This window comes from Triticum urartu, chromosome 2A (genome assembly GCF_056163025.1).
Source record: "Triticum urartu cultivar PI428250 chromosome 2A, HENAU_Tu73, whole genome shotgun sequence".
Lineage (NCBI taxonomy): Eukaryota > Viridiplantae > Streptophyta > Magnoliopsida > Poales > Poaceae > Triticum > Triticum urartu.
Genome location: NC_141874.1, coordinates 723,880,300 through 723,893,211, shown reverse-complemented (window position 1 = coordinate 723,893,211; position 12,912 = coordinate 723,880,300). Strand labels below are relative to the sequence as shown.

The following is a 12,912-nucleotide window of genomic DNA, read 5'->3' as shown; positions in this document are numbered from 1 at the left end:
TAAAATGCACGACCTTTTTTGACACTATGAGGCAACAAATTCAACAGTCTCGAAACAGAGTTCCCCCCCCCCCCCCCCCCCCCCCCAAAAAAAAATCCAACCCTTCAGGATTGTTGATCTCAATCGATCAATGGTAGTCATGTCTACTTTAGAAATGAGAGAAATCATGCAATCTGTATTTAGCCTCCCGAGGGAATGTTGGTCACAACGCCACACGGGCATAGAGTGACAGATTGAATTGCTCGAGAGTCTCTTCAAAGGTGCCGGTGAGCTAAAGAAAGGCCGCATTACGTGTTTTGAACCACATTAGTTCCTCTTCACTGAATATAATGGACATGTGAATTATTATTTTTATGTTAGACACTCAAAATAAGTGTAAAAATAATGCACCGAGTGTGTTTGTCGGTGATGGTTCCTCCCTCCGTGTTTGAAGTGGCCGACGGATACCGTAGTCAAATACTCCATCCATCTAGAAATAGTTGTCGGAGAAATGGGTCTATCTAATACGTATTTTCGAACATCCATTTTTATCCATTTCTCAACAACTATTTTCGGACGGAGCCTGCATATGGATGTGGATAAAAAAGATCGTTCTAGGGACTGCGATTGAATTTTACTCCTTTTAAGGCCATAGAAAAGATTGTTTACCCAATACCCATAATTTGAAGGTGTGATTGCTTTAACAGTCCTTAGTATTACACACTCACCACTGGTGACCACCAGTGTATCACCATGTGTGTTGAAAAGCGAGTAGTACGTGACAAGTGTCACGAGCGCTCCCAACTGTGCCACACCTACACGCCGTAGCACAACCGGGCTAGAGGAACGGACGGTCGAGATCGCCGTGCCGCTTCTCCACTCCTCCTACTATAAACCTCACGACCGAGTCACCGACAAAGCCAAGACCGGCGGCTCGATGGGCGCGATGAGCGGCGCCATGGAGTGGCACGCGTGGCTGTCGTCGGCGCGGCTGGAGCCGGCGCTGGTGCACGAGTACGCGCTGGTGCTGGCGCGCAACGAGCTGGAGGCCGGCGACGCCGCCTACTTCGACCACGACTTCCTCCGCAGCATGGGCATCGACGTCGCCAAGCACCGCCTCGAGATCCTCAAGCTCGCGCGCCCCGGCCCCGGCCCCGCCCCCGGAGAGCGGGGCCGCCGTGGTACGTCCTCCTCCGCCGCGTCGCTCTCGGGCCTCGTGGCCGCCGTCGGCCGCGCCGCCAGGTACGTGCGCGCGCTCGTCCGCCTCCGCGGGGAGCCGTCGTCGTCGTCCACGGCGCTCGTGCTGGTCCCGAGCCAGCAGCAGCCGGACGGCCACGTCGACGTGGGCCGCTCGAGCTTCGGCCACTGCAAGGCGCCGAAGCGGACCAGGTCCATGCCCAAGGCGCCAGGTACGACGTGCGCGCGCTCGTCCGCGGCGAGGGCCACGCGCCCGGCCGGCGGGTGCAGGGGCGCCGCGACGGTGCACGCCATGAGGGACGCCGAGAGCGGCGGCGGCGGCGGCGGCGACGAGACGGTCCAGTGGGAATGCCTGTTCCAGGACCTCAACCCCAACTGATCCATGCCGGGAACGACCAAGCGATTGCTTATGCATGGTGTACGTACCAGCCATTGTTTGTGGCTGCTGCCTTGTACGTGCGCTCGCCGCCAGGACGTTGCCGTAAACATCCTCTGAATAAATGCGGCGGCAGATCTGTCTAAGCATGCCCTGTAATGTAAGCATGGCGACCTCTGTGCTCTGTGTGATTCTTATGGCAACTCTCTGTTCTTCCTTCCGTGGTAGTATTGCAAAGCAGAAGCAGATGTTCTTTTTGACATTTGTTCGCACTCTGTTTCAAACCTGATGCTGCTTTTTGACTGTTTCAATCGTCATTCTTGGTAGTATTCCAAAATGCAGAGCAGAAGTAGTGTTCTCTTTTCGAAATCGTGGAATCATAAAGCTGGAAGTAGCTGATTGACTCTGCTGTTGTGGTTACTCACAGCCGTAATTGGCTCGATCGTTTGGTTGGATCGATCAGGACGAGCGTTCTACCTTTCCTGATCGGTACACATTGACAAAGAGCAGCACAGTAAAGGTGTACATCACCGTAGAAACCAGAAACGAAGGAGCAACTGCTCAAAAAGCAACAGGTCGGGATTTTGCTGGAGATTTTCAACTCCATGGCCATGGAACTTTGAAAGTGTTTCAGTTGAGTGTTCTGCCTGACAGTCGAGAGAAGAGCACTCTGAACCTAACCTGGTAACTTGCTCAGTAAACCACGGCTGTTGTACTTGTACGAGATAACTGCGGAGGAAACTTTTGTGGAGACGATTCCAACCTAGCAACCGTACGCCAATTCATATCCATTAAGATGGATAGTACCAGCACTATGGCAGTGTAACTTCGTTTTGTCCCAGATGACACATGCGTGTCGGATAGCAGGTCAAGGGACGTTATGACAGTTAGGAAACTCGCCCCACTGAAAAACTAATTGGACTACAGAATATGCTTCAGGATGAAAAAAGGAGCGCAGCATAAAACCTGACGGTCAAACATATGTTCATGAGATACCCCACAATCCACATTGTTGTTATTCCCCAATAGACCATGAATAATTCTTTCGACTAGAATCATAAAATATTCGTTTTGCGAAATAGAGTATTGTTTGTCATCCAAAGATCAAAGATCAAGGGGGGAAGATAATTCAGGACTTATCGTCAAAATATTGCCGTGCATGGCAAAATGGTTTTATAAGCTTGTCAGGGAGCGGAGCAGCGGATCGGTGTAGCCGAGCATTTGACGATGTTCGTCAGGAGACCTGACGTAGTCTCAAAGACCCGGAGAAGCTCTTTAATGGTTGTGATGTCGTGTTGATCCGGGTGGTACAAGATGACCTCGTTGTCGGCATAGAGGGCGATGAGACGGTGAATCGGTCCACCGCAAGTTAGATCGGAGAGTTGAGGACGTCGATGGCGAGCATGTGGGAAGTTTGATGAAGCGTCTCAACACCCATACATGGGTGCTCGCAGGCTATTGATAGATCGAGACTTTGGGTCTCGTAGGATTACAAGGGTCAGGTTGTTGAACCGTAGGGAGGATTACATGGAGAGATAGAGAGATAGAAAGATCAATGAAACATATCATATCTCTAAGTACTCCTAATCCTATACGCGAGGCACAAGCACAAGGTTGTCACCGTGTCACGTATACACAATATTTCAAACACACCCCCTTAATCACAATGGCACTAAGTAGAGATTACGTCGAAATTCTTCAAAGCTTCTAGTAGGTAATGCCTTTGTAAAACCATCCACAAGTGGATCCTTTGAGGGAATAAATCTGACCTCTAACCATTTGTTTGCAACTCGTTATCTGGTAAAGTGAAATCTCAATATGTTTGGTCCTCGCATGGAAAACTAGATTGGCAGAAAGATACATTGCACCAAAGTTGTCACACCAGACTTCTGGAATTGTAAGTGCCTTTAACATAGACTGGATCCAAATGACTTTAATTGTTGCATTGGCCAGTGTTTTATATTTTGCTTATGTACTTGACCTGGAAACTATTGCATGTTTCTTTGCACACTATGATACTAAATTTGATCCATGGAATATAGCAAACCCACCAATGGACCTTCTATCATCCAAGCAACCAACCCGATCCGCATCGAAGAATGCACTTATAAGAGTAGATGATGATTTTCTGAATGTGAGACCAATAGTCAGTGTATTCTTCACATACCCCAAGATTTGCTTGGCTGTTGTCCACTGGGATGTAGTGGGTGCATGAAGAAACTGACAAACTTTGTTAACTGCAAATGAAATATCAGGTCGAGTGAGTGTCAAATACTGAAGGCCACCAACTATGCTTCTGTAACTGGTGATGTCCTCCTTGTTCAGAAGTTCTCCTTCTGTCAAAGATAGAGGTTCCGAACTGGATAAAGGTATTGGTGAAGATTCACAGTTTTATATGCCAATCTGGTTCAACAACTCAGTTGCTTATCTAGCTTGAGATAAATGAAGACCATCATTGTTTTTCTTAACCTCAGTACCCAAAAAGAAATGCAAGTCTCCCAAATCCTTAAGAGCAAACTTAGAGCCTAAATTCTTGAGCAACTTTGTCACATCATCATTAGATAAGCTATTAACAATAATATCATCAACATATATGAGAACAAACATGGACATTTGTGGTTTGGTGTAGATGAACGGTGAGCTATCAGATTTTGATGGAACAAACCCAAGTGCTTGTAGCTTCACACTTAGTCTTGAATACCATGCTCTAGGGGCCTATTTTAAACCATACAAAGTTTTATCAAGCTTGCATACATTAAATGGCTTGTTTTTATCTTCAAACCTAGGATGTTGTTTCATATACACCTCTTCTTTCAGAACACCATGAAGAACACACATTTTGTATTGACAAGAGCGGGTCGCCCTAACGGAGGCCCCTGGTATTGGAGATTGGGGGAGGCAAGCATGCGAGTAGATGTCGTGGCATGAAGGATGGAGATCCATTCACGCCGGCATGGGCCAAAGCCGAGATGGCCGAGAATCACAATGAGGAACGACCACGAGACCAAGTCAACGCCCTAGCGGTGTCGAGCTTGAGAATAATGTAGTGGACTTTGAGGTTATGGAGGAGGCACGCGGTCTCCTGCATGAGCAATAATTTGTCGTGGATGCTATGCCCGGGGATGAAGGCACTTTGGTTCATGGAGACCATGGGGCCAAAATGTGGTGTGAGTTGGAGCGAGAGAGCTTTAGCGAACAACTTCACAAGGAGGTCGATCAGACTAATGGGACAAAAGTCGAAGGGGGTCTCATCATCGGCATGCTTGAGAAGCAATGTGATGAATGCCTCGTTAAGCTTCTAGAAACATCGTGCTTTTAGGGAGTAGAATTTCCCAAACGCATCACATAAATTCTCCTTAATGATGTCTCAGCAACTCCGGAGGAACTCGGAGGTGAACCGATCTGGCCCCGTCGCCTTGCCAGTTGGAAGAGCTTTGATCGGTCCCCAAATCTTGGCCTTCGAAAACAGCTCATCTAGGGCCTCGATCAAAGGGGCTGACGTGTAGGACGTCCAACAAAAGAGAGAACTCACGCTCCCCTGTGGACCCGGGGATGTTTGAGAAGTGGTCATAGGAAGCCTCGACGAGGGCCGTAGTTATTGTCGGCAAAATTTGAGACGTGGTCTGGGTCGGCATCGTCGGGGAGGTAAATCCATTCACAATGACCTCATGTGTCCTATCTACGCCTACCTGGACCAATACCTCATACACCCCTTGACACATGGCAAGATTCCGACATTGGCTCTCCTCCCGCTCGTTGATAAGATCAAGAAGAAGATCCCTACTCGATGGGCTTCCATCCTCTCCCATGGTAACCAGCTGACCCTCGTGCTACACGTTCTCTGTGTGATGCCCAACCACTTCCACATCACCATCGCACTCAACAAATCCATCCTCACACGAGTCAACCTGGTTATTCATGCATTCCTCATGGACGGATGCAAGGATATTAAGGGCAGCCAATGCAAGGTCAGCTGCTCACGCGTCTACTACCCTATCCAGCTTGGTGCCCTCGGCTTCTGTGATGTACACCATGTTGGGCTCGCTCTATGCGCCAGATGGATTTGGCTCCAGCGCACTAACCCCTCATGTCCCTAGACCCTGCTTTTAGTCCACTATAAATTGAGTTCTGAGCAATGTCTTACACGCAAGAAGAGGAATTAAGAAATGTGTAAAATACAATACCATGTATGTCATGGTGTTCATTTGGCCTTATATTGCCTATGTAGTTGGAGTTTGTTAGCAAGTTCATGAAAAATCCAGGTAAAGGTCACTAGGAAGCAGTGAAGTGGATACTCAAGTATCTCAAAGAAACATCTACATGATATTTATGCTTTGGAAGTCGTGATTGTGTATACATATTCAGATTATGTTGGTGATATCGATTGAAGAAAGTCAACCTCTGGACACCTGGTGACTTGTTTAGGGGTAGTAGTGTCATGGCAATCAAGGTTGCAAAATGTTTTTCTACATCGACCACAAAATTTGAATACATAGCCATAGTTGATGCTTGCAAAGAAGTGTTGTGGATGAAAAAACTTATTGCAAGAGTTAGGCATGAATCAAGAGAAATGTGTAATTTTTTGTGACAGTCAAAGTGCTATTCATCTTGCCAAGAATTCAACATATCACTCTTGAACCAAGCACACTGTTGGGAGGTGTCATTGGATTCGAGATGTTGTGAGTTCCAAGTTGATATAACTTGAGAAGATCCATGGGCAAAAAAAAAGTTAGGCTATCCGAGATTTGCTCTTTTTTCCAACTTTTTGGAGTGAAAATAAGGAGGGACTTGTGATTGGTTTTCTACATGGAAGAGAGATACCAAGCCGGCAGACAAGAGTGGTTCGGATATGATGACCAAAATATCCTCATCTGAGAAGCTAAATGCATGTTGGGAGGTAGCAGGCTTGATAGTGCATCCCTCACGAGCCGGATGGGGAGATTTATTACGATATCCTTCTCGTCTGGGCTATGAGGAGATGACAATATGAAGCTTTTAGGCAGCCCAACTGCCATGCCAAAGCCAACTACCCATTAGGGTTATGACCTAGGATCAATTTGGTCTTTGCACAAAGAGAGAGGTAGAGGTTAATCCTCCTATCCAGCAGCCATTACCATGTGACGGAAACCAAGATATCCTTCACCGGAGAAGAGGAAAAAAACAAGAGAGAAAGGAAAATAGAGGAAGATTGTTGGAGGAGCTTGCAAGCAAGGAAAGGGATCTTCTCTCCAAGGTTGTGAAGACCAGATCCACTGCCTTGTCTCCTTGAAGTTGTGATTCCATCATCTTTGGTGAGATTATTCCAATCTCTAGCTCTCGATCCCCAAATATTGTTGTTGTCAACCAAGATTGAGAGATCTTAGTGTATGGGGGGCTCTGGTGTTAACTAGAGAAGATATTGTTGTATTCCACATTTGATTATAGTGGAAGAAGATTTGGTAGCTTTGGCCCGTGGTTTTCACCCCAATCTGGGTGGTTTTCACATAAAAATATTGGTTTTCATCTAATTTTTTCTGCTACTGTTTTGTGTGGTTCGCTTAACACCAAACACTTTTGAGTTTGGATGTTCGAGGTGCATCATTGCGCTAGAGAAACTAAAGAGAAGTATTAAGTTTTGTCCTACAATCTGGCAGACAGAATTTATTCATATATGTTGACACATATGCGTCCTTACATGACTGAGCAACGATCTGTAAATTAGTGCATAGAGGTGATGTTAAAGTTACTTTATTTCGCTGCAGCGTTTGAAGCCACCGTATAATGTGTGCCAATTTCCAACAATATCTTGTCATATGCTTGTAGATGTCGTTCTCTTTAGTGTTTGGGTGTTGTTCTTTCTCTTCTTTTGTGAGCATATTTTGTAAACGAGTGTCCCGGCATCAATCATTTATACAGGGCTGTTTGTGGCTTTATTAATTTAATTAGAGCCAAGCTTTTATTGCACCTTTTCCATAAAACATGAGGCAGAACAAATATAGGATATGGCTCTCGCAAGATGCTCTTACAGATTACAATCAAATTGGACAAACTCAACCCTCAAAATGTCTGCGGGCACATACAGATGAGTCCGCGGATAGCGCCGGGTGGCCTCTCATTTTTCTCTTTCTCTCTCAATGTTTTCAACTTCTCTTTCACCCTCTCCCGGTCAAAATCCATAATTCCCCTTTGCGCATCCAAGAAGATCTTGTACCTCTCCTCTTTGACAAAAAAAATACCAGTCCATGTGGCGGACATTAATTTTGCTGGTTACGCCGTCATACGCAGCCCTCTTTGGCACTGTGGCTTGTACGTCCGCCCCTCCACTTGGCTCATCGTCATCCAATCCAATAGATTGTGAGGAGTTTGGGCCATTGTTTTTCTTCATCTTCTTGGTGGTCTTCTTTTGAGCTCATCAAGGATGAGTTGTCACTTCGGTTTCCCATTCAATTTCAACCAACATTGGGACAAAGTGAATGGCTTGCCCTCAGTTTAGTTGTACAAAGTGGTTGCCAACCCCAACTAGCAAAATAAGTATCGCTCAAAACAATGCAACAAACGAAGCTAGAAATACAAATGATGACAATGTGAAGCAAGTCAAACTTACATGTCTATTGACTCCAATGCCATTTTGGTTCGGGCCAACCACTTGTGAATAGAAACCGCAAAATTTGTTGGCACTCTTTTGGATGGTAGACCATCTATGTTGAAAAGAGCCCTCATTGTGGGCGGGGGTGGGGAATGGGGTACTGAACGTCAACATCTAGGACGACGGACGAGCACGGCGGCGCAGGCAGGCAGCAAGGGTGGAGGAAGACGACGGCTTGGACACGAAAAAGGGAGGACGGACACAAGAGGAGGATATTTGATTCGATGAACTTGATCAATTTGGAGCGGATTTGGAGTAGGTCGACCCGACGTGATTGATGCGCCCTGGCGTTCCGAGATCTACCTCACGTATGGGTTGATTTGAGGGTGCCGGACAACATGAACGTTTGGGTTGGCTTTGCAGGGTCTGGTTGAATGGCGATTTTGTACGCCCGCATCGTTTGGGGGAGGGTTTAAGGGTCCGGCAGTAGATGCTCCGACGGAGCTTAAACTGAATGGCATGGAACGGAGCATGAGCCCTTTGCTCTGAAATAGCAAACGAGAGACATATGACTATGTGAGACTGCAAACACCAGACATGACAATTTCATTGATCACGCTACACTAAACTCAACTGGATCGACAAGAGTACAGCATTAGAACATAGGCAGCTCCGGTAGAAGCTCAGCATCACTCGTACTCATACAGGGGACAATCCACGCGACGCCGGTGGATTCAGACTAATATGTACACTAGGGAAAACTGCAGAGCGCACACAAATTGCTCACTCACTACCTCACTGGGTACGGCTCACCAAGCTCAAATGCACAGCGAGAACATCCCGGATCCTCTCCCCTTCCTTGTCATTCTCCCCCTCGAAGTCCGCAAACGCGTCGGCGCCGGCGTCCACCGGAGCCGCCGCCGCGTCGGGCATGGGCTCGCCGCACTTGATGAGAAAGTTGTGCAGCAGGCAGCCGGCGACCACGACGTACGGCAGCGCCTCCTGGCACTCGCCCTTCCAGCACTCCTCCAGCAGCTGCCACCGCGCGCGCACGCGGCCGAACGCGCTCCTCACCAGCCGCGCCCCCTGCGCGTGCACGTTGTTGAAGATGCGCTCCTTGGACGCGCCGTCCGTCGCGCCGGCGTCCCTGTAGGGCGTGACGAGCCAGGGGAGCAGCGGGCAGCAGGCGGGCGCCAGGAAGTAGCGCGGCACGGAGCCGCCGATGAGCTCGCCGTGGGGCGCGTTGGCGAGCACGAGCGACTGCGAGGTGTAGAGCTTGGTCCGCGGCAGGACCTCCGGCGGCGCCTCGGCCGGGTCCCAGCCGACGGAGACGTCGAGGAAGCGGCCCTCGGCGTCGACCAGCGCCTGCGCGGTGACCGCGGCGGCCCCGAAGCGCGCGTAGCCGAGCGCGCCGCAGCAGTTGGGGAGGGAGAGCGCGCAGAAGCCCGGGACGGCGCGGGAGATGCGGTCGGGCGCGGCGAGGTCGAGCAGGGCGGCGAGGCGGTCAGCGACGGCGCGGCAGACCTCGTAGAAGGCTTGCGCCGCGGCGGCGGGCGACGGGAGGCCGAAGCGGCGCGCCACGGCGCGGGCCGGCGCGGCGTGCGCGAGGCGGTAGAGCGCGGCGCCGAGCTTGTGGTCGGCCGGCAGCGCGAGGGAGGAGGAGGCGGCGGCGGGGCTGGCGGGGTCGGGGAGCGCGAGGGAGCGGAGGAGCGCGTAGAAGGCCGGGCGGGACATGCGGAATGCGTCGCGCCAGGCGGAGTCCGGGAGCGCGGGGGAGGCGGAGACGAGGCGGAGGAACCAGGAGGAGGGCAGCGAGGGCGGGGGGGTCGGCGGGGAGAGCGAGAGCGAGGTGAGCGTGATGGTCTGGAGGTGGAGCGGGAGCAGGGCGAGGAGCCGCGACACGGCCCGCGCCGCGGCGAGCAGCAGCGGGTCGAGCGCCAGCGCCTGGGAGGGGCGGAGGAGCAGGTCCTTGTCCGACGCGAAGCGCAGCGCCAGGGACACCGACGTGGCCAGCTGCGCCAGCAGCGCCGTCAGCTGCGGCGGCGGCGGACGCGGACGCGCAGGAGACCGGGGCGCCAGGCGGGAACGCTTGCGGCGCGCGGCGGCGGCGGCGGCGACCATCGTTCGTCGGCGGGGTGGGGACTGGGGGAGGCGCGCGGGCGGCGCGGGGAGCCGTTGGTTTTTTGCGGGAGGGGGCGGTGGGGTGGGGTGCGGTTACTGGCGATGGCGACGTGTGAGCGAGCTGAGCTGAGCCCGGAGCGGTGTGGGTCACTGGAGAGCTCACTGGAGAGTGAGAGAGCGGGGTGGTGGGCGGTGGGGTGGGTTTAAGACGGGCGGTGGGCTCCGCTGCTCTGCTCGGCTCTGGGCGCGCCGAGCGAGCCCTCGGGCGTGGCGACGACATGGGCCTCCTTTGCGATGGCATTTTTTGCAGGTCGGGTCGTGGTGGTGGTGCGTGCCGGGTGCTGGTGCAGTTGAGGCAGCGGATGGTGGGGGCATTTCCTCCTCTTCATCGGGAGACAGGATTCGTTCTGCCACGTTGTCGTGTAGCACGCACCACGCGTGCGTGACTCTCGTCGTCGTCGTAGTAGCGGGTTTAGCGAGCGGAAAACGCCAACTCCACCGCGCGACCCTATCCTGTCCGGCTCCATTCATTTGGGGTAAAAGGGACAAAAAAAGCGGTCCAGCGCGCGGGAATAAACGGACTTTTGTCCGCTTTGTGTCTATTTTCGACCCATCTCTGGCTCAAACTTACGCCGGTTTTGGGGTGAAACGGACAGCGCGCGGACGGGCGGAACGCGCGCGCTTGTCCTCCCCTGGCCCGCCTGTCGGTGGGAGAAACCAAAAAACCCCCGACGGCCATTTGGCGCCATTTCCCCCAAACCCTCCCACGTCCCTCCCCCCCTCTCTCCCCCGTCCATGGCCGACGCCCCGCCGAGTTCCGGCGGCCTGGCCGTCGACCCGACCGCAAAGGTGAAGAAGAAGGCGCCAAGGAAGCCGCGATCGGAGTACACGCCGGAGGAGATCGCCAAGTTGGACGCGAAATCGGCGAAGAGGAGGAAACGGAGAGCGGCCGTCAAGATGAATGCCGCCGTGGCCAAGTTCGCCGCCCAGCGCGAGGAGCTGGAGGCCGCGCGGCGTAAGGCCGCTGCCGACGAGAAGGAGGACCTCGTCAACAAAGCGCACGCCATCCTCATGCTTGGCATGGGCCGTCCGGCGGGGTTCCATGCAGCGGCCGTCGGCCCGGCGAGCACAGGCTCGTCGGGCGCCCGGCCTACGCATTGCCAGTCGCCGACGTCGCGCGTCACGCCCATGTCGCCCGGCTTTCCTCCACCCAGGCACGACGGCCAGACCCGTTTCTTGGCGTCGCCGGACGTGGGCTTGTTCGTGCCGTCCACACCACGCCCAGCGGCCGTCATCGACCTCAACGTGACACCTGGGTCCAGCAGCGGCGGGCGGCCTTCCGTCGAGATGCAAAGAAAGCAGGCGCGTGCACCGTTCACGGGCACCATGCCGGCCCCCGGCGTGTTGTTTGACGAAATGCCAACCTCAACGCCGACGGTGGACGACCCCTTCTACAACTAGTACATGGAGGACGTGATCTTCCAGGATGGGCATGGCCGTGCCTACGACCCCGATGAGACCCAAAGTCAGGATGGCCGCGCCCAGTACGTGCCCGATGAAGAGGCCGCCGACCGTGCTGACTACGACCATGGTGATTCGTGGCATGAAGACGATGACATCTATGTCGAAGGTGAAGATGAAGATGAAGCCAATGATGTTCATATTAGTGGCGCTCCATTGTTCATAGACGAGCTCACCCAAAGAGCGGAAGCACAAAAGAAGCGGAAGAGCATTCGCACCGGTTCATATGCACAAGATGAGGACAAGTTGATTTGCCAATGTTGGATGGAGATTAGCCAAGATCCAAGGACCGGCGCGCAACAAAAGGGCATTGTTTTTTGGACGAGAGTCCACAAAACATTCCATGAAAGGAAGATGTTTGAGCCCTACCAAATTACAAGCAACCGTGGCATCGGTTCGATTCAAAAAAATGGTTCTTCATCCAACAAGAGTGCAACAAGTATTGTGCCGCATTTGAGAGCGTTGAAGCACGGCCCGTGAGTGGTCTCGGCGTTGGAGACATGGTATGCTCTTCTCTTTCTAGCCCTTGCTACGGCCATGAGACTTTGGCCGTGTATATGTTTGCATGTTCACTTATTGTTGATCATGTGGTGTAGGCATTTCAATCTTTGGAGGCATTCAAGGCCCGGCACAATGACAAGCCATTCACTCTTACGCATTGTTGGACGATCATCAACAATTGCCCTAAGTTTAAGGATCAATACCGTGAACTTCAAAGGAAGAGAGGCAAGAAGACGGCCAAGTTCGCCGGAGGTGGGGATGGCGAGGCGTTAAAGAGGCCGAGGGGCAAGACCAACTCAAAGGTGGACGACATACGTGATGCCTCATCCATGGCCTTGCATGAGACTTTGCATGGCATGATGTCACATAAGAATGTGAGGGACGAAAAGAAGCGGCAAAGTAAGGACGAGCAAATGAAGCAATACCTAGACCTCCAAGGACAAAAGCTTGAGATGGAGGAGGCGGCCAAGAAGAGAAAGATAGACATGGAGGAGGCGGCCCGGCAAAGGCAGCTCGACATGGAAGAGGCCGCCCGGCAAAGGCAGCTCGACATCGAGGCCGACAACGTCAAGGCCAGGCAGAGGCAGCTCGACATCGAAGCCACCAATGCCGCCACCAAAGCGAAGGAGGTGGCCCTTGCGATTATGAGCGT

At 52.3% G+C, this 12,912-nt stretch overlaps 2 protein-coding genes across 2 annotated transcripts; one reads left to right on the top strand and one right to left on the bottom strand.

Moving 5' to 3' along the window:
• The first annotated feature begins 866 nt into the window (after positions 1 to 866).
• Positions 867 to 1,836, top strand: LOC125534335 (uncharacterized). The gene has a single exon (XM_048697586.2). The coding sequence runs from the start codon at positions 917 to 919 to the stop codon at positions 1,553 to 1,555; it is 639 nt and encodes a 212-aa protein (XP_048553543.2). The 5' UTR covers positions 867 to 916; the 3' UTR covers positions 1,556 to 1,836.
• Positions 1,837 to 8,694: 6,858 nt separating this feature from the next.
• LOC125534334 (protein ANTAGONIST OF LIKE HETEROCHROMATIN PROTEIN 1-like) lies at positions 8,695 to 10,569 on the bottom strand. Its single transcript, XM_048697584.2, has one exon. It carries the CDS (start codon positions 10,236 to 10,238, stop codon positions 8,913 to 8,915), a length of 1,326 nt encoding a protein of 441 aa, XP_048553541.1. The 5' UTR covers positions 10,239 to 10,569; the 3' UTR covers positions 8,695 to 8,912.
• Between the last annotated feature and the right edge of the window lie 2,343 nt (positions 10,570 to 12,912).

What these genes read in the sequence shown, in the direction of transcription:
- LOC125534334 (XM_048697584.2), bottom strand. Translation starts at nt 10,238, where the DNA reads ATGGTCGCCGCCGCCGCCGCCGCGCGCCGCAAGCGTTCCCGCCTGGCG.
- LOC125534335 (XM_048697586.2), top strand. Translation starts at nt 917, where the DNA reads ATGGGCGCGATGAGCGGCGCCATGGAGTGGCACGCGTGGCTGTCGTCG.